This window comes from Seriola lalandi, unplaced genomic scaffold (genome assembly GCF_002814215.2).
Source record: "Seriola lalandi dorsalis isolate HSWRI2012SDOR001 ecotype SW California unplaced genomic scaffold, Sedor1 jcf7180002054933, whole genome shotgun sequence".
In the NCBI taxonomy this organism is placed as follows: domain Eukaryota; kingdom Metazoa; phylum Chordata; class Actinopteri; order Carangiformes; family Carangidae; genus Seriola; species Seriola lalandi.
The window spans coordinates 4,469,395-4,496,721 of record NW_019525485.1 but is presented as its reverse complement, the minus strand read 5'-3'; the positions used below and the strand labels follow the sequence as shown (position 1 = coordinate 4,496,721).

At 42.0% G+C, this 27,327-nt stretch overlaps 1 protein-coding gene across 13 annotated transcripts in view; it reads right to left on the bottom strand.

The window, feature by feature from the left end:
* The window catches only part of mbnl2 (muscleblind-like splicing regulator 2), a 51,118-nt gene that overhangs the window by 6,540 nt on the left and 17,251 nt on the right, over positions 1 to 27,327 (bottom strand). For 3 of the 13 annotated variants that reach the window (XM_023393333.2, XM_023393331.2, XM_023393334.2), the window contains exons 3-8: positions 12,522 to 12,686; positions 11,227 to 11,430; positions 8,789 to 9,049; positions 5,379 to 5,432; positions 4,806 to 4,956; positions 2,896 to 2,931 (exon numbers count right to left, since the gene is read on the bottom strand). In XM_023393333.2, the coding sequence (XP_023249101.1) occupies positions 2,896 to 2,931; positions 4,806 to 4,956; positions 5,379 to 5,432; positions 8,789 to 9,049; positions 11,227 to 11,430; positions 12,522 to 12,686 (871 nt within the window). Of the gene's footprint in view, positions 1 to 1,608; positions 1,704 to 2,895; positions 2,932 to 4,805; positions 4,957 to 5,378; positions 5,433 to 8,788; positions 9,050 to 11,226; positions 11,431 to 12,521; positions 12,687 to 27,327 lie in introns of all 13 variants that reach the window. The other 10 variants (XM_023393335.2, XM_023393339.2, XM_023393337.2 and 7 more) reach the window with 10 other exon arrangements.

Sequence of the window (27,327 nt, the reverse complement as noted above, 5' to 3'; positions counted from 1 at the left end):
GGGGCGCGCGCAGACGGAGACAGACAGCGAGGGCTGACGTCAGTGTTTCTCTGGCTCCTTGTCCCACATGCATCTTTAAAGAGCAGCTCTGCTTCCTGCTGCTACTGCTGCTGCATGCCAATTACAGGAAGAGATGGTGACTCACAGGAAGTGGATACACTGATGGCCTATGAGGAGCAATAAAGCACGAGGTACTTGGGCCAGAGCCTATGTTAATGATGGAAGGGGGGATGTTGGAGTAATGATTAATGATCATTTTTCAAAATGAACCTGTCATTTCTTTTTTGTTTTTTACACCCAGTACCTCCATTCTCATTTTTTCGTTCCAGATGGGACATAGGAAATGTTTTTAAAGGTATTTTTAGAGACTTCAATTTTCTAAAATTGTTTCCTTTAAAAAGAATTGATTGTCATTCTCACTTAAGTCGGTATTTAAATAGTTTCTCTGGACATTGAGGCAGCACGACCAAAGACTGAAAGAAGAGCAGTGAGAGGAAATGGTACAAAAAGAGATTCAAAATTGGGATACTGGTCCCTACTACTAGCACAAGTCACCTTATAATTACTGTGTGTTTAATTTTACACTGTACATTTATTTAAAAAATGAAAGAAACACAGACAAAGAGACTGTATATTTGAGTGTCATGAACATCCTTGTAAATTCAGACAATTCCTACATGTTGTGGACGCACTTGTTAAAAATGACATGATTGTTTTCCGGTTACATTTCCACCTTCATCTGTGTGTCCTTAAAGCACCTCTATACAGGACTACTAGTAAATGACTGCCAGCTGTGTAAGGCCAGAGTGCCAGCATTGTGCTGAAATTTCCAGGTTTAAAATGGGGCACACATGCGTCACTCTGGCATTCAAACCTGGCTTTGCTTCCCTTGCTCCTGCTGACACGCAGCAACAGGAGAGCCGCCGATCAGAGGCCATTTTTAGACAACTTCTGTGATAATTTTTCCTGTGTCTGTCTCTCCCTGACAAGCCCACTTGTAACTCAGATTTATTCTCCCTTTTATCCTGCAACTAGCAAAGGTGAAAAGGTGAAATTGGGGAGTGGGGGGGTGGGGGTGGGTAGTGGAAACAGGAAAAGATCCAACATGGTGGCTGTTACGAATCAGCTGCAAGTGCTGAAGAAATAGTCTGTATGTGTTTGCTTGAATGTGTGTGTTTGCATAGCACACAAGCAGTACAGATGATGCCCCTACTGCAGATGGAGAGGCTTATTTGACAACAACAAGAAAAGTGGAAAATAAAACTTAAAACAGAACATGCAAAACAAAACCAGGAAGTAGTGCAACACAACACAACTACTACTTTGCAAATGTGGGAGCTCTGAAGAAGTGCTTGTTGGGAGTGCTTTATGGGGCTGTTTTACAAAAATTACACTGCACTGGCACCTGCTTCCTCAGGTAGCCCCTCTGCTTTAAATTCTCTTGAAAACACCCACTTGTGAGCTCGTCCAGTGCAGGGAAAAGCATGGATGGGGAGGGGCTGGGCGTGGGCTGTGGCTCAGCTGCAGGTTATTGCAGCTCACTGTTAGAAGGCAGGACTTATTCAGAGCTCCAGGGACTGATGAAAGAAAGCTTTAAAAGGAGCAAACCTGATTGGCTGGTGCTGTTGCTGCGTAGGGGACACTTGTGGCAGGAGTTGTTGCTGCAGAGACAGTAGCAGGCGTAGCACTGTACATCATTGGGACTTTGTTTTGAGGGTGGGAAAGGGGAGGTGGGGGGAGGGGAATGGGGGAGAGGGAAGGAGGTGGTAGCAATGGACAGGTAGGTGGAGCATTATGGTAACCATGGCAACAGTTGTTGTTGTTGTTGTGTGTGTATGTGTGGGTGTGTCGACGGTATTTGTAGTTGTTGTTGTAGTTGTTGTAGTTGTTGTTGTTGTTGTTGTTGTTGTTGAGGTGGTGGTGGTGGCGGATGTTACAGAGAGCCAGCAAGCCATCGTTAGGGTTACACCGGCAGATGGCATGCAACCATTCACAATGCAAAGCAAGGAGGACAGAAAGAAAGAAAGAAAAAGAGAGCATGGGAGAAAAAATAACAAAAAAAAAACAAGAGGAGAGAAGCTGATTACAATCACAAGTAAGGAAATTTATATGGAAAATCAGTTTGCTGTTTTTCCCAGAGAAGTTAAGGAGCACAAGACACCAATTACAATGAATCAATGACATTTTTGGCAACAGGGATGGGAATTAAATTTTTTTAGTCCATGTGGGCTGACATGATGAACAGTAGGACGATGCCAAAAACCCAGGCGGCTACTTCACTGTGAATGCCAAAAAACATGCTACTCTGAAGGATTGTGGTTCATACTATGTTGAAAATCATTATTCTCAGTCATCAATTCACCGATGTAGGACCTGCTGTTTAGCCGACTGGGACTTTTTGTAATTCCCATCCCCTCATTGCAGAGACAAGCTCCAGTTACGTGTAATTTCTCTGGGAAAACTGATTTAAATTTCCTGATCAACACAGCACAGCAAACAGACAGTGGCTATCCTACAGCTTAAGAACAAACAGATCAGTCTATAGTATTTTATCTACACAAATATTTTAATCATAAACAGTCATTAGCAAGAAAGTCAGTAGGGAAACAAGAACTGAAAACAACTCTTCCAGGTGATACAAAATGGACATGAAAAGACTTTCACATTAAATCTCATCTTAAAGAAATGGGACAGTTTAACGAGAATTCCTTGAACACATTTTAAAAAGTTTCGTCACCACTGCAGGAAGTGATGCAGTGAAGCGATTACCTTTTGTTTCACCTGCAAGGGCTGCAGCTATTGCCCACTCCTCCCACTCCACCCACCCCCAACACTCCCACCTACATCAAACAGTGTGTGTGTGTGTGAGAGAGCAAAGGGAAGGTCGAGACCTACCAAGACTGCTAGCAGGAGTCATGCACAAGACTGACCCTGTTGTGTTCATGCAGAGAAAGACAGAGAGAGAGAGGGAGACAGAGAGGGAGAGAGAAGAGGAAATAAATGGGTTAATTGAGAGGGAGGAGAACAACAAGGTTACACAAGACAAAACAAAAGACAGCTCAGATGCTACTGTTACTGTTGTGCTGTCAGGCAGTTATGAATGCAGTACACGCTAGCAAGCAGAGGAATTCCCTTCATCAGTTATCCTATTAGTGAGAAAATACTGTTTATATACAGCTGTGGCTAAATCAAACATAATTATACCGTAACACCATGAAATAGTGGCCAGGTCCAGCATGTTGCAACGTTAGTTCTTTGGTACATGATATTTACTTTATTTACTAAAAATTCTCTTTCTCCATATTTGGTTTCTCCATTTTTTGTGGACTTTTCTTTACACATGTGAAGGGTCTAAGGTCAGAGAGTGTACAGCCCAATGGGACGACTCCCTGATTCCACTGATTTGTCTGGACCATGTTGGTGCCTGAGATCCAGATATAGTTGCTACATATTTTCTGCCGATCCACAAGCAGCCAAGCTCAGCTTTCAACACTTGTTTGCATCCAAACATTCTTAAAATATTTCCAACTGTTTACTTTCCCATTTTTTTTAAGTCTTCTGTGGCCACAAAAGTATCTGCAACTAGCGCATTTATAGATACTATAAAAACTGAACACTAAATAAATAAATACGAAAATCTCTAGCAAAAGAGAGAGAAGACTAAATAATAGAGGAAAGGAAACTAAGGAGGTGACGGAGCCACACAGCAGCATCATGCAGGGTCAGTACAATGATGTGCACAGGCTTCCCTCCAGTCCTGAGTAAAACGGGGATGGGTGGGGTTTACTCCATCAGTAAGCTTCAAATGCTCTCATGTGACTGTGCAACATATTTTGCACAAATTGTCTTTTTCCCACATTATAGAGAAACCCCACTCATCTGAAATGTAGCAGATTAGTGGGGAAAAAAAAAGACTTGCAATCTTTGACCCAAAGCTACTTCCCACACACAGATACAGAGGGAGAGAGGGAGGAGGGGCTGTCAGACATCTCACGCCAGAAGGGACACAAAAAGAGCAGGTAGAAAGCAGAGCGAGGGATAGGAGTCTCAGCCTCATGACTCATGAGTGTGGCTATAGGCTACCGCATTAGCTGCAGTTAACTCATTTAGCAGGTGACCCGAGGGGGCTTGAGCTACTGTTAGTTCCTGCGTGAGGAGTACACACACACACACACACAGAGTGTTTGTTTAGGGCCAAAGAACTGAAGACGAATAAAGGAGCAGAGCTGAATTAATTTGGGAAAATTTGAACAAAATTGCTTTTGTAAATGGGATTTTTTCCCAATATCGATGTAAGTCAAGACAGATTAAATACAGACTGAATAAGCTGCGTTAGCTCCAAAAAATAAGCCATTCGTCCCTCACACTGGAGCCTGAACAAAGTTACAGAGCCTTTGTGTTTGAAACAACTGGGCTTGTTTTGCTCTTTTGATATGCTTGGCAGGTGTATCATTCAGGGGGTAATATATCATATCTTTTATTGCTCTGATCAAAACCTGCACTGTCCTTCCAACTGGCAGGTGTTACCACACACCAAAACAGCGCAGCTCTTTATGTGTGTCATGCAAAGTAATCCCTTTCAAAAGAAAAATATAAACTTTATCAGATGTAACTGATCATGAGAGAATCTCTAGAGAGAATCTTTAGCATGAGAAACTCCAAAAAAACAAGTTTGTGATAGATAAAGGGTTAGCTGAGCCCGTTCTGTGAGTGTATCTTTGCATCTGTGTGCTTGCATGCTCTGCATACCTATGAGTGCTTCTATCTGCATCTGTGTGCTGGGTGTATTGATCGGGAGCTCTTACCTGTGGGAAAGAAAGCGGGCTGCTGGAGCTGTGCGTTGGCCAGCGCCTGCTGGTAGTGCAAAACACTGGGGTTGAACAGGGAGCTTGCTCCGTTGCTCTTCTCAAGTGCTGGTCTCTTTGGTAGGGGCTGCAGGACGCCGTGGGGGAACGCCTAGCCACCGAAAACACACACACGACAAAAGCACAGTAGATTGGAACTGGATACTTACACAAATCAACACTGATATTTTCTAAATCTGTTACTTGTCTATGCACAGCACAACAAGGCAAAATGGAAACTTGCTGTAACTATCACAAGGACAATGAGAAACTACACCATAGCAAGGCATCAACAACACATTAAAGAAAACAGTGTGATAACTGGAATTATTTTAACATTACGTTGTAATTGTTAATTTAATAAATGTACAGTACAATCTAGAATTGCCACTGGTGTCATAAATTATAAATATTTATACTTTAAAATGTTTTACAGGGTTTCACAAAAACAAAAGAGCCAACTTAAATTTTGTGAGTGGCTACAGTACAATTAAAGAAGCTACATGCAAAGCAAAAGGTGAAAGGTCAAAGTACCAGGTCTACAGTTGCCTCGAGGGGTCGCTTCATTGCTTTGGCAGTCGACTGAGTCTTTAATTAGCAGGCAGCGAGCACATGATGGCAGTGGGCCAATGGGATTCAAGCGTATTAACATACAGGTAACAGCAAGCAGAGGTGCGTCATGGGGGACAGCATTGCATTGTGGATAGGTGAGAAGGAAAAAAACAAAAACAAAAATAATCTGAATGCAAGTATACCACATACAAAACAATAGGCATGCACATAAACAAAAAACTGTTTTGTTTACTTTAAAGAAACATTGCTACTTTTTGAATTAGTACAAAAGCAAAAAAAAAGCATCTACATTAACCTTTGGTTAAAAAAGCAAGATACTATGATGTACTTCAAAACTACTGGGAAAGCATTTAGTAGTAACGTCAACTACTTCTGAACAAGTAAATCAACTTTTTTAAACATCTACGCAAGAACAAAATGCAGTAAGGTAAACATAAATGATTCAGACTAGAAATACTGGCCTGACACTTGATGTGAGATCTGAACAGAAGCTCTCTTTCAAAGTAGTTCACTACAGTCCTACACACACAACAATCACAGTGCTCCTGGATTACTCTATTTGATGGTGTGAGGTGCCTTTGGGCCTGAGAAATGTCTAAAACACCCACAACAGATTGGGATGTGAGTGCACTCTGGTCAAAGCCCCTCGAATTATTCACCTCAGCGCTCACAACTGGCAGCAAGATCTGGACACATTTGCGTGATCAGATTTTAAACTACAGATAAACACTATTACTAGTAGCAAGAGGCTGTTGAGGTGCTGTCACCCTTGTGGCAGCTACAATAAGTAGTCCAGACAATACTAACAAAAAGTTGTTTAGCAGTCACATCCTTTTCTGTAGCGGTGTCAATTCACATCTAGTTAAAGTTAGGGACAAATCCTCAAACTAAATCTGCATCATGAGGGCATGTGGCCTGTTAGTGTGATCGATGAACTTGGGGAGGTGACACAATGTGAGGCGCAGTTACAGTTCAATCACAGAATGTGGAGCTCTGTTTATTCTTACATTCCTCCTAAACACAACAACATCTTAGTCTAGTCTAGTCTAGAGGCAATTAAATCGCAAATGTTTACAGAACTAAAATTAGTTTGACGCTAGCCCTAATGAGGTAATAATAAAGAGTTATATTTCCAGGATTAGCTTTGGTTAATTTATTGAAAACGACCTTACATTTGATGTCACTGCTGAGAGGAAAAAAAGATGACATGGATGTGATGAGCACAGCACTTAAGGGGTCCATGCACAAGCCTCTTGCTTCATGTATGTGGATTTTCTAATAGTATATAACAGTATACGTCCTATTAAAGAGTGACAATGCATTACTGATGCAGTGTTAACAGACTTAAACATTGTGGTTAGTTAAAATGGAAGATGGCCTATTAAAGTGACATGAAAAGAAAGATGATTGCATTCGACTTGCAATGAGGAAGAAGATCACAGCATGGCAAGCAACACATAATGTGGCACAGTAAAATAACATAATCTCAATAATAGGATTTTCTTACTGTATCAGTTAATGTGTAACCTTATCTACAGCACACTTCAGCTTATTTGTTTTAGATTAAAAAAGTGAATTATGGGTAATGATATTACCTATTTGCAGCAGTGCAGCAATACAGGTTTTATGGGTCTCTGCTTCAGCTTTAGGCTAAGAGCTAAAAGAAAATTGGATTAAAGGTGCTGACTAAACAACTCATTGTCCTAAGGTTAACCCTCCTCACCTCTAGCACAGCTTGTAATTGCTGATGGTAAACTGGGAATTGGGTCATAAAGTTGATAAACTGGGGCATATATGCAACACAGGAGTATGACGCATGGGAGGAAAACACACTAGCAACATATACTAAATATTTGATGATGCATTGTGTACCTGGAGAAGTTGTTGATCTAAGGTAGTTGCTGTAGAACCCTGACAGATATATGAAGTTATAGTGCCTTGGGGTCTTCAGGCTCTCTTTTATTTATGCATGTTTTAATTCTTTGTTTTTTCCTGCTTTAATGCAGCTGCTACCATGTGCACAAATGAAACTAACCTGCAGTCATGGTCACCTTATCATCCACACTGTGGACTTATGGAGGAAGGACAGGGAGAGCAAGCAGCAATGGAGCCAGCCAATGAGAGAGGTATGTGCAGCGCATAAAGCATGCCCATGCCATGGAGGAAACAAGTCAGTCAGCACACTGGCGCAGTATAAGGTGTGCGAGTGCAGCAGCCAAAGGATCATTCAAAAGAAGCCACTCAGAGCCTGGAAGAGGGTGGGGCACAGCCAAGACACACTGCCAAACCCTTCTCACTGTCTGTCTGTCTGCCTGCCTGCCTGTCTTCCTGCCTGCCTGCACTTCCACCTGTCTGTCTATCTCTGTTTCTTCCACAGCCTGTTGGGGGATTTTTCCACCTAAGGCAGAAGAGGGTAAACCCCCACCCGCGATGTTACATCCTCATCCATCCCTGATTCAATTTGCACTGATCTGCAGAGAGCCACACTTATCATTGAGAGCAGGGGGGGTAGGATGGGGGGTGAGCCAGCACATTGTCTCTATATGAACCAAGGGCATTTGAAAATAAAAAGCATGCTTCAGTGAGATAATAACAAATTGTTCTTGCAGCATTATACTGATGCATTTAGGTCTCACTAAACCCTGTTTATTGTATACAAAGGCCTCACTTTGGGATGACTATTGTTAGTGTACACTGGAGTCCACTAGAAAAAACCAGCAGAGATGGGTATGTGTTTTACAGTAATAAAGCAGTGCTCCACATTTTATGTTAGTGTGGGTGTCATCATCAACAGCATGTGTTTACACTTTGTGTAACTCAAGATGATTTATCATAATATAATGTGTATCCACTGAGCCTGTGTGTGCTTAAGTGTATTTTACAAAATTGCTCAAACGTGATCACTAACTTACACTAATTACACTAATCAGAAAAAGCAGGAATTGTTAGTGTATCATAAAAAGTGTTGGGCTGTGTTTGATCAGCTAACAGTTACAGTGCGTGTTCCTGGACATCCAACAATCTCTGATCTCAAGTTTAGACAATGTGTGCTTCACATACATATTCGTATATGTTGTGTTTACTTGCTACAATAACTTGTTTATTTGATGCCCTATAAAAGCCTCCCATGATACTATAATAAAATGCTAAGCTCTTATTGGAAGGTTCAAGGTATACTGTATATAGGTGCTATAAAATGGCCTTATTGTCTCATCCAGACCTTACAAGCTCTTGCTCTATAAGTACTCTAAACAAGCAGAAACCTTGTGAGATTTGTTTGGTTAATACAAGGACAAGTATGAGTGTGTGTTTCTTGCTCTACCACTGTGTAGGCACAAAGTACAGTGGGTAGGCTGTAGTGCTGTGCTCACCATGGCTGCAGCTGTGGCAGCAGCTTGCGCAGCCACAGCTGTCTGGTTGGCCTGGTGTTGGGCGGCCTTAATCTTGGCCTGCAGGTGGGCCGGGGGGTGGAAGTACTTGCACTTCTCGCGTGAGCAGCGGCTCTTGATGTAGTCCATGCAAACGGTAACCGTGTTGTCGCTGGTGTCGATCATGGGGCTGTCGCTCGGGTGAGCAAAGCGGCAGTCAGTCTCACCGCGTGCACAGTTGCCCCGCTGGAACTCACGGCAAACCTGGGAGCAGGAGAGTCAGGTGGACACACACACACACACACACACACACACACACACACATACAGGCATACAGATGTGGACAGACACACAGATGCGTGCATGCAAAAAGAGAAAACAAAGAAATACACACAGAAACAAACTGTGAATGTGTGAAGCAATATTAGTCAGAATCACAGTATTATTCATGAACAATAAAATATTAAATGCTTTGGCTGAATCCAATTCTTCCTCATACTGCATCCCAACTAGCACAATAACTCAGACAGGTGTCAAAAATATTTGATGCCATTTTGGTATAAATGAGAAACGTCATACACATTTAATTACAGGCCTTTTCACACCGGTCTGATATTTTTGTTTAACAAAAAAACCTATTGTGTTTAAAAATACATATCTAGCATTGTCTAGCATTGATATGACACTATATTATGTCCTTTTTATCCCTCTTTTGTGTGTCAATGACCATTTAAAAAATGTGATTAATATTCTTTGCTATTGTTCATGTTATGTGTCCAAAACATGGTGTTTGAGCAAAAGACGAGCAGGCAGCAGCAGGTTCATAACTAAAAGATAACATGTGGCATAAAATTGAAGTCAACCTGTGAAATATCTTCTATGTCACTCCTTCTTTGTTTTGTTATTTCACCAATAAATTATATTAAAAAAAATAAAGAATGATATTAAAGAAGGCAGAGACAGGGAAGAAAAAAACACTACCAACAAATGTAACACCCTGTAACAAAACTGCAATGTGTGTCAAACCCAAATGATTGTGGAATCACTGAACCAGTCAGTGTTCAACTGTTCAGAGGCCGGGGCAGAATCACAGGGGGATCTGATTTGACTTGCACTCTGGGACTGAGACACACAGAGTGTAAACACACACACCAAACACACACACACACACACACACACACACACACACACACAACCACTGGTGCACATACACACACGTGTACACACACATGCTGGCTCTGTGTGGGAGTGTATACGTGTCTCAGAGGGATACTGTTTCATTAGCGCCAACTTCCTTCAGTTGCTAAGTGATAGCAATCCCAGAGAAAAACATATACAGGCACACACCTACGCATAACCTCCAGGTCTTCAGGAGATTATTGTTTATCTTTGTAAATGTAGTGGAAAATGAAAACTCCCCCTTATGCATTGTTTCACAATCAGAAAGCTATTCCCATTCATAGCAGTTAGCCAGGGGGCAGATGGAGATGGTTGAAGTAATTGCCCTGTCTAACCGTGGATGTCTAGTAAAGTACTAGTTTGTGTTAGCAAATCCCAATTTAAATCATAATTTTTTCGTATCATATTTCTGATACAAGTCTTAACTATTTCTGTAGGGGATAACACAATCAGGTGTTCAGGGATAACATGCAGGCAACAAACTATCAGGTGAGGATCCTGATTTCTTTTCTTTTCTGAAAACATAATTATGTATTTTTCTGCTTTTACAACCACAGACAAAACTTAGATATCAGGCTCTATGAACAACTACTGCAGTTCTGCAATTCACCAGGCTTTTTATGAAATTGTGACACAATTAGAAGCATGTTGTGAAATTTAAACTGAGTGAAAACATTTCAGCTTTCTGTAAAAATCAAGCCTTTTTACAAGCCTGATTTTCTATTTGCTTGTGACAAGGCAACTTCAAAATCTCTTTATTCAAATCATCAATTACTTGCTAAACACTTACTTATCTTTATCCTTGTCTATGTCAGTTTATAGAACAAGTAGTTACATTCAAAGAGTTAATACAAAGGTGAAACATGTGCCTCTATTTTACTTATTGCAATGCTAACTCCTGTGGTAACCAGGAAGGTAGTTAGTCTCTATTGTTTTTTTCTGCATTCACTGCACTATACTGGATGCATCAAGACACTACACGTGTGTGTGTGTGTGTGTGTGTGTGTGTGTGTGTGTGTGTGTGTGTGTGTGTAACTATTGTATCAGACCTACAATACCCATGAGGCTCCATTGGAAATACTCTGCAGTTATAAATGATACTCATTAGCACCACATATCTATTGCATCTCTTTCACGCCTAAAATCACAGTAAGATGTTTCCATAATTATACTTCACAAAGAGCAAAGAGAACATTAGCTACAACTGGCTGTCATGCTCGTCTTGTCTGAGAGAGAGGGAAGACTGTGATTGGGTGGGTCACCTCCAGCTTGTCGGTACGCAGCAGTTTCTGGCTGGAGGAAGAGCCGGCGGTCACGGAGACAGGCGGGCTGCCGGGGACGATAACGGGCGTGCTGGGCAGGATGTCTGTGGGCACCAGGCCCATGCTGTGGGACATGGGAGTCAGGTAGGGTGTGTAGCTCAAACCTGCGCTGGAGCCCAGGCCCTGGCTGACTGGAAACGTCTGCTGTAGATGGAGCGAAAAAGACAGTTTACCAACATTTATTCTGACAGTTCCTCTAATGTTGTCTCTTTAAAATATTCAAAATTTCTTTCTTGTTTAAACATTTTTCCATTCTTAATTAAAATAGTAGAGACATAAATGGAAGAAATTGTGGAAGGACTAAGATTTAAAATGATGGATGTAGGGAGGGACACTGGGAAGTTGAGGGTGAAAGGCAGGATAAGAGGGTATAGAGATGAAAAGAGGGAGAGAATTTAGAGGAAGGAGACACTAGAGACAAATGAATGGAGGGTGCAGCTTTGTGGAGTGGTAGGTGAGAAAGATGAGAGGGAGAGAGTGTGACAGGTAGAGAGAGAGAGCCGGGGGAGCAGAGAGGGATAGGATTATGAGAAAAGGTGGAGAGAGGAGGAAGTGAGAGTAAGGACATGAGAAATTTTTTTTTTAACCTTTATGTATCCTGGGAAGATTTTGCTGAGCATGCATGTTCTTTTTCAGCTACGCCTAGTCTTACATTGATGCAGTTAAACACGTTCACACCTGGCAGTCGCCCAGTGCACAGTCTACTGCTGACTGCCGAGCAATTCCCAGAGAGCAGTTGGTGTGTTTGTGCTTTGCTCAAGGGCATGTCGACAGCAACTGTGAGAACAAATTCATGATCTTCCTAGAAAGGCATCCTGAGAACAGGCTGATTGGAGAGGATGGATAATAGACGTATCCAACAGAACCATGTAGTAATGTACTGTAACAACTTTAATATTTATTTTCTCAGTGAATGTTAAGTGTAAGTTAAAGATTCTGCCAAGACCACGACACTGAGAAAAATTATATTGGCATGAAGGGTAACTTCATACGGTTTGCACCAACTTTCTAAGTAAATCTATGATCTGAAAATACTACATTGTGCATGTAAAATATCAAATATGCAATAATACAAAATGTTGAATTCACTTGAACTGATTCAGCTTGATGCATAATTGTATTTTAACAGGAACAAAGCCAAACTTTTTACAGTGAAGCATAACAACATGCTATTTTTATAGTGAGTCATGCTGCATTGCCCAGTCAATTCCCACAGCAGTGAGGCCAGCACTAACCACAGGTTGCATGGTGGTGCCAGGGATCATGAACTGCATCTGCTGAGCCAACATGGCGGCCGCTGTCTTCTGCTGGATCAGGTTATTTCGCCCGTTGATCTCAAGCTGGGTCTTCAGGTGAGCGGGTGGGTGGAGGTATTTGCAGTTCTCTCGCGTGCAACGGCCCTGAGCGAAGATAACAGGGGGGAGAGGGAGAGAGAGACACAAACAAACTCATTAACAGTTTTGTCTGAAAACTTGAAGTCTCTGATCAACAGAATGAACTGAAAAGCAGCTATCTTTTCATAATAGACCTAACTGTGAACAGGTTGTGTGTCTGCCCGAGGATGTGGCAGATATGTGGGCATTCATTTTAACACAGACTCCAAAACATCAAGTGCTTGAAGGCAGCATCCATATTCATACTTAGAGAGTGTGGAACATATAAAATTATGAGCGCTACGCATTCAGAATTGCTTGTGCTTGTGGGGGTAGCAGGTAGCTCTCGGCTCTGAGTAGAAACATTGTTATGAAAGATCATTATCAGTCTCTGGTCCTGCCTGGACCATGGACACACTGACAAGCCAGTATTCAGTGCCGACATGGAATTGATCTAGGTAATGGAAAAAAAGGCTTGGTTCTGATTCTAGCTATCTAGCCATCTTGACTAAATCTCTCTAACTTTCTAATGGATAGGTCATCCAGTATTCTCTGTAGAAATGCAAATGCAGGGTTGGTGGGGTCAGACTTACTGATACCCTGGTGGATGAAGACAATTACACGATCAACCCAGAGGCTAATGGCAAACACAATAATCCAATATGGATCCTCACTGAAGAGCTTATTGTGTGGAGAGTGGGTGGAGGAGAGGAGAGAGGTCAGGAGGGAGTGACAAAGTGAAGGGTTGAATACAGTAGTGGGAGATGGGACTGGAGCTGTGGGTAAGATGGAACGTAAAGGTGAGGAGAGGAGCGGTGGAAAAGATGTGGGCAGAGTGGACTGATATGAGTTAGTACAGAGAGGTAAATGGGAGATAACAAGAAAAGGTCAAGAAGACAGAAGGACAGGACATGACATGGCACGTCTTGGTGAATGTGAAAGAGGGCAGAGGGAAGTGAAGCTAAATTAGAATCAGTCGAGCATGAGGAGGTCCAAACAACCCTTAACTCCACGGCACAGAAGAGCCACGACACAGCGGCCTGATTAACAGTGCCGTACAATAATCTCTCTAATTTCCTCTTATAAGGAAATATGACAGCTCTGCCTAGTGTCCATAAAGTGACTGGCCATGACTGAATGTAATTATTCAAGTCCTGAATCAAACAAAATTACAACAAGTCACCAGACAGATCCATGTACAGTATATGTCTCATACACTGTAGCAGTCTGGTGGGTGCAGTGACCTGTATTACATCGGACAGGATATGGGACTGAATGCTGCAGTGATTCGAGAAACTGGCAATGAACCAGAAGAGCAACGCTCGAGTAGAACTGGAGGATATATTAATAATATATCAATATCCTGATATGATGTGATCATCACAATATTGATATTGATGATTATGGTAAAAAAAAATATTGTGATATAGTTGGTTTTGCCAGTATTGCAGTTTGAGCCTGAGCTCTGAAAGTATGAATTGAAAAAGAATCTATAAAATAAGACATTATTCTTGTTCTGATACTATTCTTAGTATAGCACATAACTGGAACACATCCCATGGGTCATGATGCAAACGAACAAAAGCATGATATGGATTATTAGCCCAGAGTGTCACTCACCATGCTACAGGGAATTGAAGTGGCTTCTCAACCTGTTCAACTCTATGTAGCCACACAGAGAGCTTTGCTTTTCTACGTTCAGTGGGCAGGCAAACAGAGAAGAACTTTTAATCAACCACAGCTCAAGGTATAAGACTGGCTCCCAGTGTAAATAATCTACCAATAGAAAATAATCTTCAAGTCTCATCAAAGGAGAAAGTAATAACAATCCTTTCCCCCTGACAGATATTAAAGACACACCACAGAGCATCAAAATTACTGTTGGTTGCAATTACATTTCTTTCAAAGAATTTAAAGCTGCCACAAAGAATAATAGGTCTGCAGACACTATATGCTTCTTTGCAATTGTTGTTTTCACATTAATAAAGACACAAAGATATGAGTTTGGGTGTTTTCCTTGTGAGACACATACGCTGGCAGCACAACTATCAGATAACAGGTTTGACGTTCACGGAGACCCTGGAGCAGTTCTGTAATGGTGAGAGTCATGAGTCAGATAGGACTGACCTCCACACCCTGCTGTTAACGCTGCAGTGAGCCACTCATACCCCCCTACTTCATGGTTCTAATGCACAAAATCACACCTGCCCACTCATATGCATAATAAATCGCACAATCACAACAAGCATTGCCCACACATACTGGCACAAGCATACATGCACACAGATATACACACTGCTGTACACTAACACATTCACAGATCCGTTATGACCCGTCCAGACCAGAGGAATAATGTTAGCACTGAACCCCTAACCAAAAACCTCAGAGGTGTCAAAACTAATTGGAGCTTTATGCACTGCCACGGACACTGGAAGAAGGTGTGTGTATATATGTGTGTCTTGTGTATCTGTGTCCATGAGAGGGAGAGAGAGAGAGAGAGAGAGAATGCGTAGGCAGGTGGAACTGTGTGTGTGCAGGAGAAAGCGTGTGGGCGGATGTGACTCTGTGTGTGAGAGAGGTAGCTGGTGCTGAAGCTGTGCTCTGGACAGCATCCCAAACTGACTCTGCAGGGAAGCACAGCATCACTATCGCGCCCTACGGAGATCACAGACACAGACGGACACAAATAAAGACGCAGGCACACGACGACACACGCACAGACCCTGACCACTCACTTTGTCAGTTATGTGGACTTAAAGTAAAGCCATTACCTCTATTCTTGCTCCATATTCAGTTCATCTATAGCCTTTGAGTGACACATGCTTTTCGCAATTGCTCATCATTACTCTCCATTTAAAGTGATGAGGTAAATGGTGGCGGAGCTACTTGGAAGAGTGTTTCATTACGCACAGGCACTGTCGCACTAAGTGCAGGCCTTGGACTCGTAAAATCTTCCCCTTTCATCCTGTCAAACTTTGTTTGAGAGCCTTTTCTCACTGATGTATTCATGATCCATCATCGCATTGTGCCTGGTCTTCCCATAAATTAGGTTTGATTTGTTTTCGGTCTTCCTTTGTGTCTAGTTTGGAGGTGGAAGAAGCACATGAAGTACCTACGCTAGAGCTGTCATGGTAATGGAAATTCAATGCTATTTAAAAACTGTGGGGAAAAAAATCTATGCAGCATTTAATTATATAAACATTCATTATTTAAAATCTGGATCGGCCTATATCGGTAAAATAAATTGAGCGAGCAATCACACAAATGGGAAGTGCATTTTATAAAGATCTTTCCCAGAAATCGGCCCTATAGTAAGTCTAATACTTACAGAAACATTCGACAAGAACTCACTCCCACCGAGGATGACAGAACCTATAATTTTAGCTCTACATGAAAAGGTCAAGGATCCTCTCAGGTAGGAATAATGTAGACCTGTGAATTTCTTCTCAAGTGATTATAAGATTCTAACCAAGGTCCTTGAAGTTAGGATTGAAATGGTCATGAATTCTATAATACATCCTGATCAGACAGGATTCATCTCTTTTGATTAACTGATCAAGAACGATTGTGATTGGTGGTTCGCTGTGCATGCATGTCACTCACGAGCAACAAACTCTGTGTATCCAAGTGCCCTTAAATTGGAGTAGATTACATCAGACAGGCTTCTCTTGTAGAATTGTCATGGAAAATGAGAACCATCCCAGTTTTCTTACACATACTGAAAATATGGTTTCAGTTTACGTCTCACTTCAAGTACAAACAGGCACCGCCTCCACTGCCTATTACAGCCAGTGTCAACATTAACAGCGTTAATCCTCAGGATCCTCAGACAAATAACACTGACTAAGGTGAAGCAGCAGTCCAAAGACAAGTTTCAGGTTAAAGAGCTCACAATATATCTGTGTCTCGACCGTAACTACGGTGAGCTGCTTAATGTGTAAAATGTATGGTGCTGTGCCTTTTACCAACCAGTGTAACAAAAGTTAACTTTAGTTACCACTGAAGCGATGTTTCACATACAGCAGCTTTGAAAAGAAAGCGTGAAGCAGATTCAGCAAAGACTGTGAAGTCACGTGAATGTGTATTCAGCACACAAAATAGGTTTAAAACTAAATTAATAAATTCAGTGAGAAATAGAAACCTCACCAGTTTGACGCTCATTTCAGAGGTTGCCCCTCCCCGAGAACATTTCGAGTTTTAGAAAAATAAAGTTGTTATGAAGTGGAAAGAAACAAAGCACAGTAAAGGGAAAGAATAGAGCATGGAGACAAACGAGAAGAGGGAGCCACTGAAAAAAAGACTACCTGATGCAGCTCAAAGAGATGACCACTAAGAGAGGAGAAACTAATTACAGCAATGTATATAGCTCAGAGAATCCCATAATTTAGAGGAGAACAAGAAAATGCAATCTGAGGTAAGAATAGGACTAGATCTAGTACTATCTGGATTGTACACAGCTGTATTGCTATTTTGATTGCCAATGCTGGTGAGAACACGGTCTAACATTTTAACATGTAGAAGTGTCACATTCTGTACGCCAAGGGTCTTTTACTAGCGTACACTCTTGGAAGTCTCAGCGCCGAATAGTGAAGAGGACATGGATTTGCTATAAATATGGCAAAAGGACATCTGAATGGCTGATATCCCTTGGTGGGTGTTAAAACATTAGGCTGCACACAAAAGAGGAGATCAGTTCATTTAGAAGAATTTCAGCTTAGCTCAGGCTGGAGATGTGAGGTGAGTCCAAGGCTATATTCTGGATAATCCTATCCTGGAAAAGACATTCCAGTTATTCACAGCTGTCATCGAGCAACAATGTTTATTAAAAACCTACACTCCCTCACACAAAAATAATGATGCATTCATTAAACTCAGGGAAGTGTTAATTTATTGGTACTGTGCACAGCAGTTAAAAAGCTTTCACCCACATCACGTCTCTCTGATTAGGGGTGAAAATCTAACATCTGCTTTATAGCAGGACCAATTCTTGCTTTAATAAAACACAGTAAGGCCAACTGCAAAAACTGTGTAGTGATGGCTGCACATAGCAATTACAGTACCTTTGGAGAGTATTATTAATACTAATGATCATCAACAAAGGGTCCAGGCTGCAGCTTGAGATAATGTTTCCCTGCCACACTTGTGGATTCAAAGCACATAAGATGAGGTAAGCTTTGTGGCGAGGCAGCACAGCATCAAATAAAAAAACAAGAGGCATGCTTATGGCTCATGGTTTACACAAAGGGGTGGTCCACAGACAGCAATGACGGTGCTAAAAAACAGCCTGTGAGGCTGATGACAATTCTGTGCCATCATTTGGTTTCAGACCTCTATCCTTCTGAGACAGTGACAGACACGTGCAAACGCACAAACACCCACACAGAAAGACACACACACGCGGATTGAGCGCACTGTGCCTTCTGTCTATGCCACCCACTCGGTGCAGAGCATAAATCCATTCATTGCGGGCATTGCCTCCGAGCAGCCGTCTATGAAAAGGATCTTTGAAAACACCAAGGCACCTCTGTGATTCACGCACCAGCCGCCGGTGTGTAGCCATAGTTACACAGTGAAATTATACCTTTCAGCAGGGTCGCTCACATGGCAGCCTCTTATTGTAGGCTGCACCGTTGCACTTGTGTGTATGAAATGCTATGATCCATGCTCTGGGATACACTAATAACTGCTTTGATTCAGATTGGATAATTATCTCCTTGTGTCTCACTGAAAAACGAACAACAGTGAAGGAGAGATCAAAGTAAAATTATCAGTTGTTTTCACTTGACACAGATCCTCTGTCCAAGAGTTTATAAAATGAGACACTACTGCTGGCAAGTTGTTCAAATCCCCACGGCAAATCACCAACAAGATACCATTTATTGTTTGCCGAGTTTCCATATAGTAGTAACATCAATAAAAATGTGTTCCACATTAGGGTTGATCCAGAGGGGAAGGGGATAAAAGCAGCTAATTTCATAAACAGATTAGGATTACATTCAATTCACCCACTGAGATTTCTTCAATTGTTTTGAGTTCTTGTAATACAGCCTCATTAAGTACAACCAGAAATCTTTTCTGGAAGAAAACATCATCATAATTTATAAAACAGGAGTCATTTTTGCAAATTGTTCCTTTTCCTTTGATTTGTGCTGTCCTTGATAGTGGCTGATATTGATATTTGGATCATACACTAAATGGCAGTTAGTCCATCTGTATTAGCTGATCAACAGAGAATAATCAACAATTTTCAAAATAAATGAATCGTTTCAGCAATCTGTTGAATATCTTTGCATTTTGGGCTGTTGATCAGACTAAACTGGAAGTCGACTTGTGCACTGAGAAATTGTGACGTGCATTTTTCACTATTTTCTAACATTCATTCACTAAATAATGGCTATATTAATTGAAAAAATAATCTACAGATGAATCTATAATGAAATCCATAATCGTTGTTGTCAACAAAAGGAAGGAAAATTAATTTTTCTCAGCGTTCCAATGATCACACTCCAAATCAGACACAGGCACGCAATGTTCAGTTGACAAAACTTTAGCAAAAGGAGAGAAAAACACAAGGCAAACATTTACCACAGCAAACACACAGGCATGAGAACACAAAAAACCCAATTCACCCAAACAAAGCGACAGGTTCCTGAGGAGGGTACAACATTTCTCCTGCCCAAACATAACAGAACTATCGCACTGCAACACTCCAGCTAAACAGAGGCAGGGCTAAACAGGAAGAAAAACACTTCAAGGGAAAACATCCTTTAGCCACATACAGTCTAAACTCACAGCGACCCACTTCTTTGTTGTAATTTTGTTCTCGTCTAATAGTGTTTTCAGTGTCTTTCCACTGTCAACAGACGTCATGGTAAGAATGAATGAATGTTCATAAGGATAACCAGACACAGACGGACAAGGAGTATCTGACAATCTTGTGAGTCAGCTGTACCCTGTGACTGCCTGATTCAGTGCTAATGTTACATTTATTTACTTCTATTGCCCCACAACAGTTGTGATATAAAGCAATAAAAATCTGCCTGAAAGTAAAAGCAAAAACATATTTCCTTTAATTCCTATGACAATTACTACTGCAATTACAGCAAGACAGTCACTACATTGAAACAACAGCTATTATTAAACTACAACCCCTGCTGGAGTCTTAGAAACATAATTAGCTCCACCCTCCATAAAATAAAATAAATTCACAGTGAACACTGGGCCAAACGGTACATGTATAACTGGCATTAGCATCCCCTGCCTGGGATTTACCCTGCCAGCTTCATCAGTGGCAGAAACTCTTTTCCCGACCCCCCACCTCCTTCATCAGCCTGGCTGAATGGTCAGAGTGATGACCGTTGTGTGTCTGTGGGTGGCACAGACACAGAGGGCCAGTCTTCCACCCCCTCTGCAGAATAGCGCTTCAGTTGTGGGCCCCTCCGTTCACCACTGTAACATTTGCATTTTGCCCTCAATGGGTGCTCTATCCTCAGGCCTGCTGGAGACAGAGAGTGGCTGCCTATAGGATGCAGTTGACAGAAGAGCTGTAAATGCCCTCGTAAAGGCGACTGGAAACTTGCCTTTATATTACACCCCTGTGGTTCCAATCACCCGTTATAGGGAGGCTAGTGCCCTGGGGTTTATCCAAGATGGATACAGTCAAAATGAGCAATTGCTTTTCTTTCTCACATCAACACTTCAAACCAAGAAACAATATCGATGAATTACCTAATGCCAAATCTGGAGAATCTGGGATGTGTGTGTGCATTAAGCCCCCTTTTCTTCAGTGGAACAGAGAAGCTGGGTAGGCTTTCCATCTAAGACCCCATAATGTCTTTCTAACGCAAGCTGAGTGCTCACTGACGTGATCATTGACAGTGTGACTGGCAGTATTGGCAATCCACAAAAACCAATCAGGGAGGAAGATCATGGAGAAACAGCTTAAAAGATGTACAGTCAGCAGTGCACCGTAAAGCGGCTTCTTATGAGGGCTGATTGTACCACTGAGGCTTCAGAGGCAGTGGAACACTAAAGGTCAGAGAAATGGGATTGTGACTTCAAGTGTTGCTTGTCCAAATCTTCAGGCAATCTAGTTCATTCTAGTGAAAAACACAGCACATTGTATATTCCATCTTAAAGTAGAGTACCCACATAGGCATCTACTACTGCAGGTCTTGTTTGTAGTAGTTGATTTTGGGTGGTACAGCATATCACAAAGCATCTGGTTGTACGCTACAGACAAACTGCAACAAAGTCTTCCCCGCGTTTATCCGATTGTCCTTCTCAGCTCGAGAGGAGGAGGGCCGCTGTGAGAAACTGACACTAATTTTTCTGACATGAAGCCTGTGATATGTGTAATCCCCTTAGAGCATAACCGAAGAACCTGTTGTATCCCCGCTGACCGCTGAAGGAGGGGGGTGGACAGGCGCTCACTCGTTCTCCTTGTCTTTCAATGTTCCCTGATATCTCTTTCCATTCTATCTCCCTCACTGCCTTGTCCTCGCAGCGTGGCATTTACATCCTGCCGTTAATGCTGTGTCATTTGCATTGTTATGTATATGCACGGCTCATGCTCATCCTGTAGCTGGGTGTTCTGTTTACAGATATTCATATTTGTGGATATAAATATCCAAAAAAGAGAATTTCTGGGCCTGCATCACCAACTGGAACTGATGCTGCAATCATCAGTTCCAGGAAGTAATGCCTCACCTCCACATTTCAAAAAGATGAAACATAAAAATTGCCTTTTCTTTTCCTTAACATTTTAGTTTTAACCCTAAATTTACTGCACGTTACACTTTCCCAAAGGAGGTTACTATTGAAAAGAATGGTTCTTCTTGTTCACAATGTCTGCCTTTCTTTCTCTCCTTTCTCAGTTTACTCTGATAGACTCTCTTTTCCAGGGGCACTAACAGCTGGTTATGGGTCAGCCTTTAGCAGGTCACAAGGAAACCACTTTGGGGAAAGCCCCCTGCTATGAGACGCCAACAGGACAGATACTCCAGGGCTCAGAAGATGTAAAAAGAAAAAAAGCAGACCCAATGATCCCAGCACCCGGTAGCGTAGCGAGGCGATGAATGCACATGGACAGGGCTTCCCTTCATCCTCAAACACAGAGAATGCTCCCTGTTACGGATCCTGTTTTGTTTTTTGGGTTCTAATGGATCCGTTTGGACTAATGGGTCTGTTTGAAGCAGCGTGGCTCCAGGACACCAGGAAACACTGAAAATCCATTATGAAATGATAGCCAAAGCCTTTTTGCTTACATGTGGGCTGGTAATGGAGAACAGCAATCAATGGTGAACAGTGGGTAAGAACAAGTAATTTAAATGTAGGGGTGTGGAGGTAAGTCAGCTCCCATCTCCTATTCAGCTCTGATTATACTGTGATAAGGTGTATTTGGCCTGGCTATTAGACAACAGCACAATTAACAATAATGCCAGTGAATACAAACAAGAAAATACCCTCAGTACAAAGGACAGAGACCAGGTAATTTGGAAACAATAGTCTGATTTCCTTTTTCTCCTCTAAAATACACACACACACACACACACACACACACACACACACACACACACACATAAGACTGTGTTGCCTCAGCAGTAATTAAGTGTCTTTGTTTCACCAGCTGTAATCCCACAGATGGAGGAGTAGTACTGCTGCTGACACGCCTGAGATTACCCAAGGAGAGAGAGAGAGAGAGAGAGAGAGAGAGAGAGAGAGAGAGAGAGAGAGAGAGGAGAGCTAGGAAGAGATACACACAGACTTTGGGAGAGTGGGATAAAGGTGAGACAAAAAAAAGTGTTTTTTTTTTGTGCTTGTTTGTCCTGGGACGCTTGGATAATAGGAATCTTTCTCCCACATGCCCCAAAAGTAAACACTCCCACCACCATGTAAGATGTAAAATAAAGCTGATCATGTGTCCACACCAAAGTGTTTTAATCAATGAATGTGCCCATTAATCTTGTTTTAACTGACATAATTTTAACATTTCAGAAATCATTACAAAGTCCACTTCAATCAGTAAAGGGGACTTTGTAAAAAGCCTAATTAAACTCTGTAAGTGATTTTCTACACTAGTGCACCTAAACTGTCTGCAGGGTAAAGACAATATTCTTTAAAGAGCTGTGATACATACTTACATGCAAGTTACAAAGCAACTTTTTGTTCATTTGTCATTTTGTATTCATTCAGTCATGCAGGAGAAAAAAGGCGCTGTAAAAGTTCCAGCCACAAATTAAGGTTATCAGCATTCAGATGATGGCTGTGATAACTACCCACACTGGATGTGCATGTTTCATTGCTGTAAATGTTTTTTGAGAGGTGATGGTCAAAGTGCGACGGCAGTGGCATTGCTGTGGGGCACCTGCAGAGTCCAGGTCCCTGCTGATAATCCAGCTGGAGGCTGGAGCCCTGCTTCAGTTAATCTGATCATCTGTGACCTGCTGAGACATGAAACCCACCCTCTAGAGCTCCTCTAATCTGCACGCACACACACAAACACACGTCCACATAAACACATCGAGGGACACAGGCATACGGCTCTCAGGTACACACTCATGCCACATGCGAACAGCACATTTGAAGTGAAGCAACTGTCTCACTTTCCCACACTTCTGCAAATACACACCCTGAAGAGGCCCAGCTATGACAATGCCACCTCTCAGTCTGTTGATAGGTGAGTCATAGCTGAAAGACTGAAGCACTAAACTGCTTTCGACAAGCTGTCATCTCCCTATGCTGAGAAGACACATCTTGTCAGCTTTAGATTGATATGACAGCAGTCCTATAGCCATAACAGTGAAAGACTGCATAGAAATAGGTTACATGATGTTGACGCCCTAGTTTGAAAGGAACTGTGCCACAGCCCCAAGAGGAAACAGCAGAAAGCCAGTGGGCCTTATTTTAATATCCTAATTTTACATTTGTTAACAGATACCTCAGTTTCAATCGCTCTCTAGCGATCAAAGCCACTGCTACTCTGCAGTGCTCCAAAAATAACACAAATCCACTACAAATGCTAATGAGAGAAGTTAAGCAAACAATGCAAGAAAATAAAAAAGACTAGCCTACATCTTCTTTCCCCCGCTGACACTATCGACCGCATGTCAGAGCGTGTTGAGGAGTTGTGTAAATCCATAAAACAGATAAAGGAGGATAATGAGATGGAAGGGAGAGAGCAGATCTATTCATCAAAGCCTCTTTCTAACACACTCAGCAGATAGGGCAGAAATGTTGTATGGCTGCTTATGCTCCAGTTTGGAGATTAAAGCTTTGGTTGCTGACAAAAAAAGTTGAGGGGTATAGGTATATAACTCAAACGACAGAGAACCTGGAGAGCTAAGTTACCCAAGAAAGAATTTACAAGCACACTAGTTTTCTTTTTAGGAATTTTATCTTGTATCTTTGATCATATTCAACATATAATGCTTCACAGTTACTCATATCCCTGTAGACATAATGAGAGAGACAAGTCATACATTCATTTGAAGTTAAAGAATGAGCAGGAAAAAAAAGTTGTTTACATGCTGCAGTATGCTGTACCAATCAATATATGACTTGCTAATGCAAAAACCTGGTAATCTCTGGGAAAGCACCAATGTAATGTCTACAGTTTTCTAACAGGCCTGTGCAATTTCACTTTACTACGTGCAACCAAAGGGGAAAAAGGCGCACCATCGCCTGGATCGACATGTTGTTTGTTGGTTGTGATGATGAGGCCTCTGAGGAAGCTCTCTCCCGTGGGTTGAGGAGACTCGTCCACATGGAGATGATGAAAACAGTCCTCATAAGGTCAAGAACACCGAGATAGAGAGGGCTGAAGGAGTGCTTATACTTGGTTAAAGTAATAAGTGCCCTTTGGTCAAAGAGATGAGATCAATAAAACCAGGTTACAGTGACTCAAACAGCCTTTGAGCTGCAGGGTGTGTTTTTATCTTCAAATTGTCTGATGCAGGTAAACATATTGATCACTCTATTCACCCATGTTATCATCCTGTACTTTTTCCCGTTTTCTCTAAAGTAAGTGAATGAGTGAAAGAGAGTGAGAGGCAGACTGAACCCCAGTCAGAGCTATAGAAATGCAAACAGAACAGGATTAGAGAGAACTTTTCACAGGCAACATCTGTTTGCTCATCAATCATGAAATGCCTTTTTTGGTAGTACAGCTACAGTGTCAGTAGTGTCTGTGCTTGAGCCATATGATCATTAAAACTGATGCTCTTCCTACCATAGATGTTTTAATGGCGCCAATTTATATCCCCCACTGGTACCACTTCTATTTCCCTCTCATCCTCCTCTCCCTCATCTCCTCCTCATTCCCTCACCCACCATGGGTTCGCCCTACTCTGTGACGGTGCGCGTTGCCAATTAGTGTCCCCCACCTGTCGCCGTGGGTCACTGGTGCAGGCATCTGCTGGGTGTGAAAATTGGGCATCTCACTTTCGCCCATGAACTTTGCATGCCCCTCCCTGTAGGCCCAAGCACACGCATATATACACACAGAGAGGCACAGATATGCTGCCATGACCTAAAGTTGACCTTTATGGTATGGCCACCCTGGGTGTGACACAAATAACACCTCTAGCTTGAACTTTGACAGCTTGAATTCTCATTCTCAGTGGCGACATCATGATGTTTCCAGATCTTAGACATAAACTGGTAGGTACAATGTTAATATTTGTGATGACCAAAACTATGCCAATTATAAGACAAGTTTTATTGATGTGGGCATTTGTATTGAGCTCAGCCAAACAAAAGAGGCCTCAATAGAGCATCATTTAAGAACTAGTATCAGATCTGAATTAGCAGAGCGTGCTTTGGTATGAAAACATTTACAACAATACCCAGCTTTCTCTCTTACCAGACAGCTATAAGCCTTTCATTCACTAATGCAAGAGTCACACTGACTCCAAGACTTTCATCCAGACAAGCTCTATCAAATTACTCCAAATTGGAGCAGCTACACTCAAGCCTATTAAGCCTGATGTTTTTGAGAAAAGTTAGACTGGAACAAATTCTCTACTATAACCTCATGGCACTGACTGCAACAGCAGTATTGTTTTGGGTAATCAGCCATTTTAGATCAGACCACTGAATCAGTCCTTATCCATAATCTAATGAGGCAAATGACTGCCTCTTCATTATGTGTGCTGTGCTGCAGGTACTGCAGCAGACTGCACAGGGGAGTGTTTCACAAGAAATTATGGCAGGTTCCACTTTTACCGCTCAGTCCATCACTGCCACTTGTCAAGCCTGAATATCATACGAATCAGAACCATTGTAGGAGAAAAAAAGAGTTCACAGTGTGCACTTCAACATGTTTTTTAGAAGGCAAGCCCATGTCAATCACTGTCACTGCTGTTTATATTCATTTTATTAACACAGAATAATTCTGATGCTGACATACCAACATATAGTCTTAGATATTTTCCCCACTGACACATCTTCACATGGGATTGGGATGTCATGCTAGGTCTGGTTCACAACAGCCTGTTTGACACAGACCAATAGTCATTTAGACAAAAAAGTGGAGGGAAGCCATTCTGGTGTAGGGCCCCTAAAGATTGCATTTCTGTTGCCTCATTAGATGGAGCCAATTAAGAAGATCTCTGTCTCATTATAAAGGCTGGCCCCTGGGAGACAGCTGGGCCTGTCTGTCTAACTGTTTGTAGCTCCCCAGGTGTGTGTGTGTATGTGTAAGTGCATGCACATGTGAGCTGTGGGTGGCTGGATGGGAATTGTGGAGTATCTTGAGCTGTGTGTCTTTGTAAGTTTGTCCATTGTATAATCAAAGGAGAACTAAAAGAAGCCTGGGGGAGCAGTCAACACATTTCCAGAGCAACTATTAATTTCTATGTTTAATGTGGGCCACAGAAAAAGCCATGTGCAATACACAGAACATACTGTGGCGAGCAATAGGCATCTCTGTTCCTTCCAGGAAAAACACAAGGATGAAGCTATTGATTTTCCAAAAATGATGTACATTTTTATATGTAAGGTGTGATTCAGCTGAACAAAGCAGAGAAATGAATCCCCTGATGACTGATGATGAAACTACGTATCAATAATTAATGAAACCAATACTAAAGGTCAAGCACACAAGCCTCCTGCCTGACTTGCCATAGATCTGCCTTCAGCTTTACTGCAGAGGTGCTCATAGCAGCAATGACTACTGCAGCAGTAAGGCAGTTTGAGTCCAGCTGGCTTTGAAATCACCAAATGTGAGGATGGCATTGATTCTGCAGCACTGATTTAAGTTGTTTTTTACAGGGAGAGAGAAAAAATTGCAGAGAATCTTGTACTTTATCAGCACTGTGGGCAGCAGAGCGAGATGGAAAAAAAAAAGGATGACTCAGAGGTAGTGGGTGGATTGAGACCAGGTGAGACACTGGTACAGCAGATGGGCAGATTCTCAGTGCTCAGTCTCTCCATCATGTTGCAGGCGGCTCATTGGGTGACGAACTCCTACTATTCAATCTGATACTAAACAACAGTAGTGCCATACGTCTTCTGTCTTATAGAGAAGAGATAATGGAGTGCAAGCTCAAAACTGGAACTCCGTTACATGATAAAAACAGGGGTTGCATATTAGCAGAGTGATGTAGAGAGTAGGCGGATTACCCTACATATGTAAGGCGTTTAAGACCCACTACTGCTGTGTGTCTGA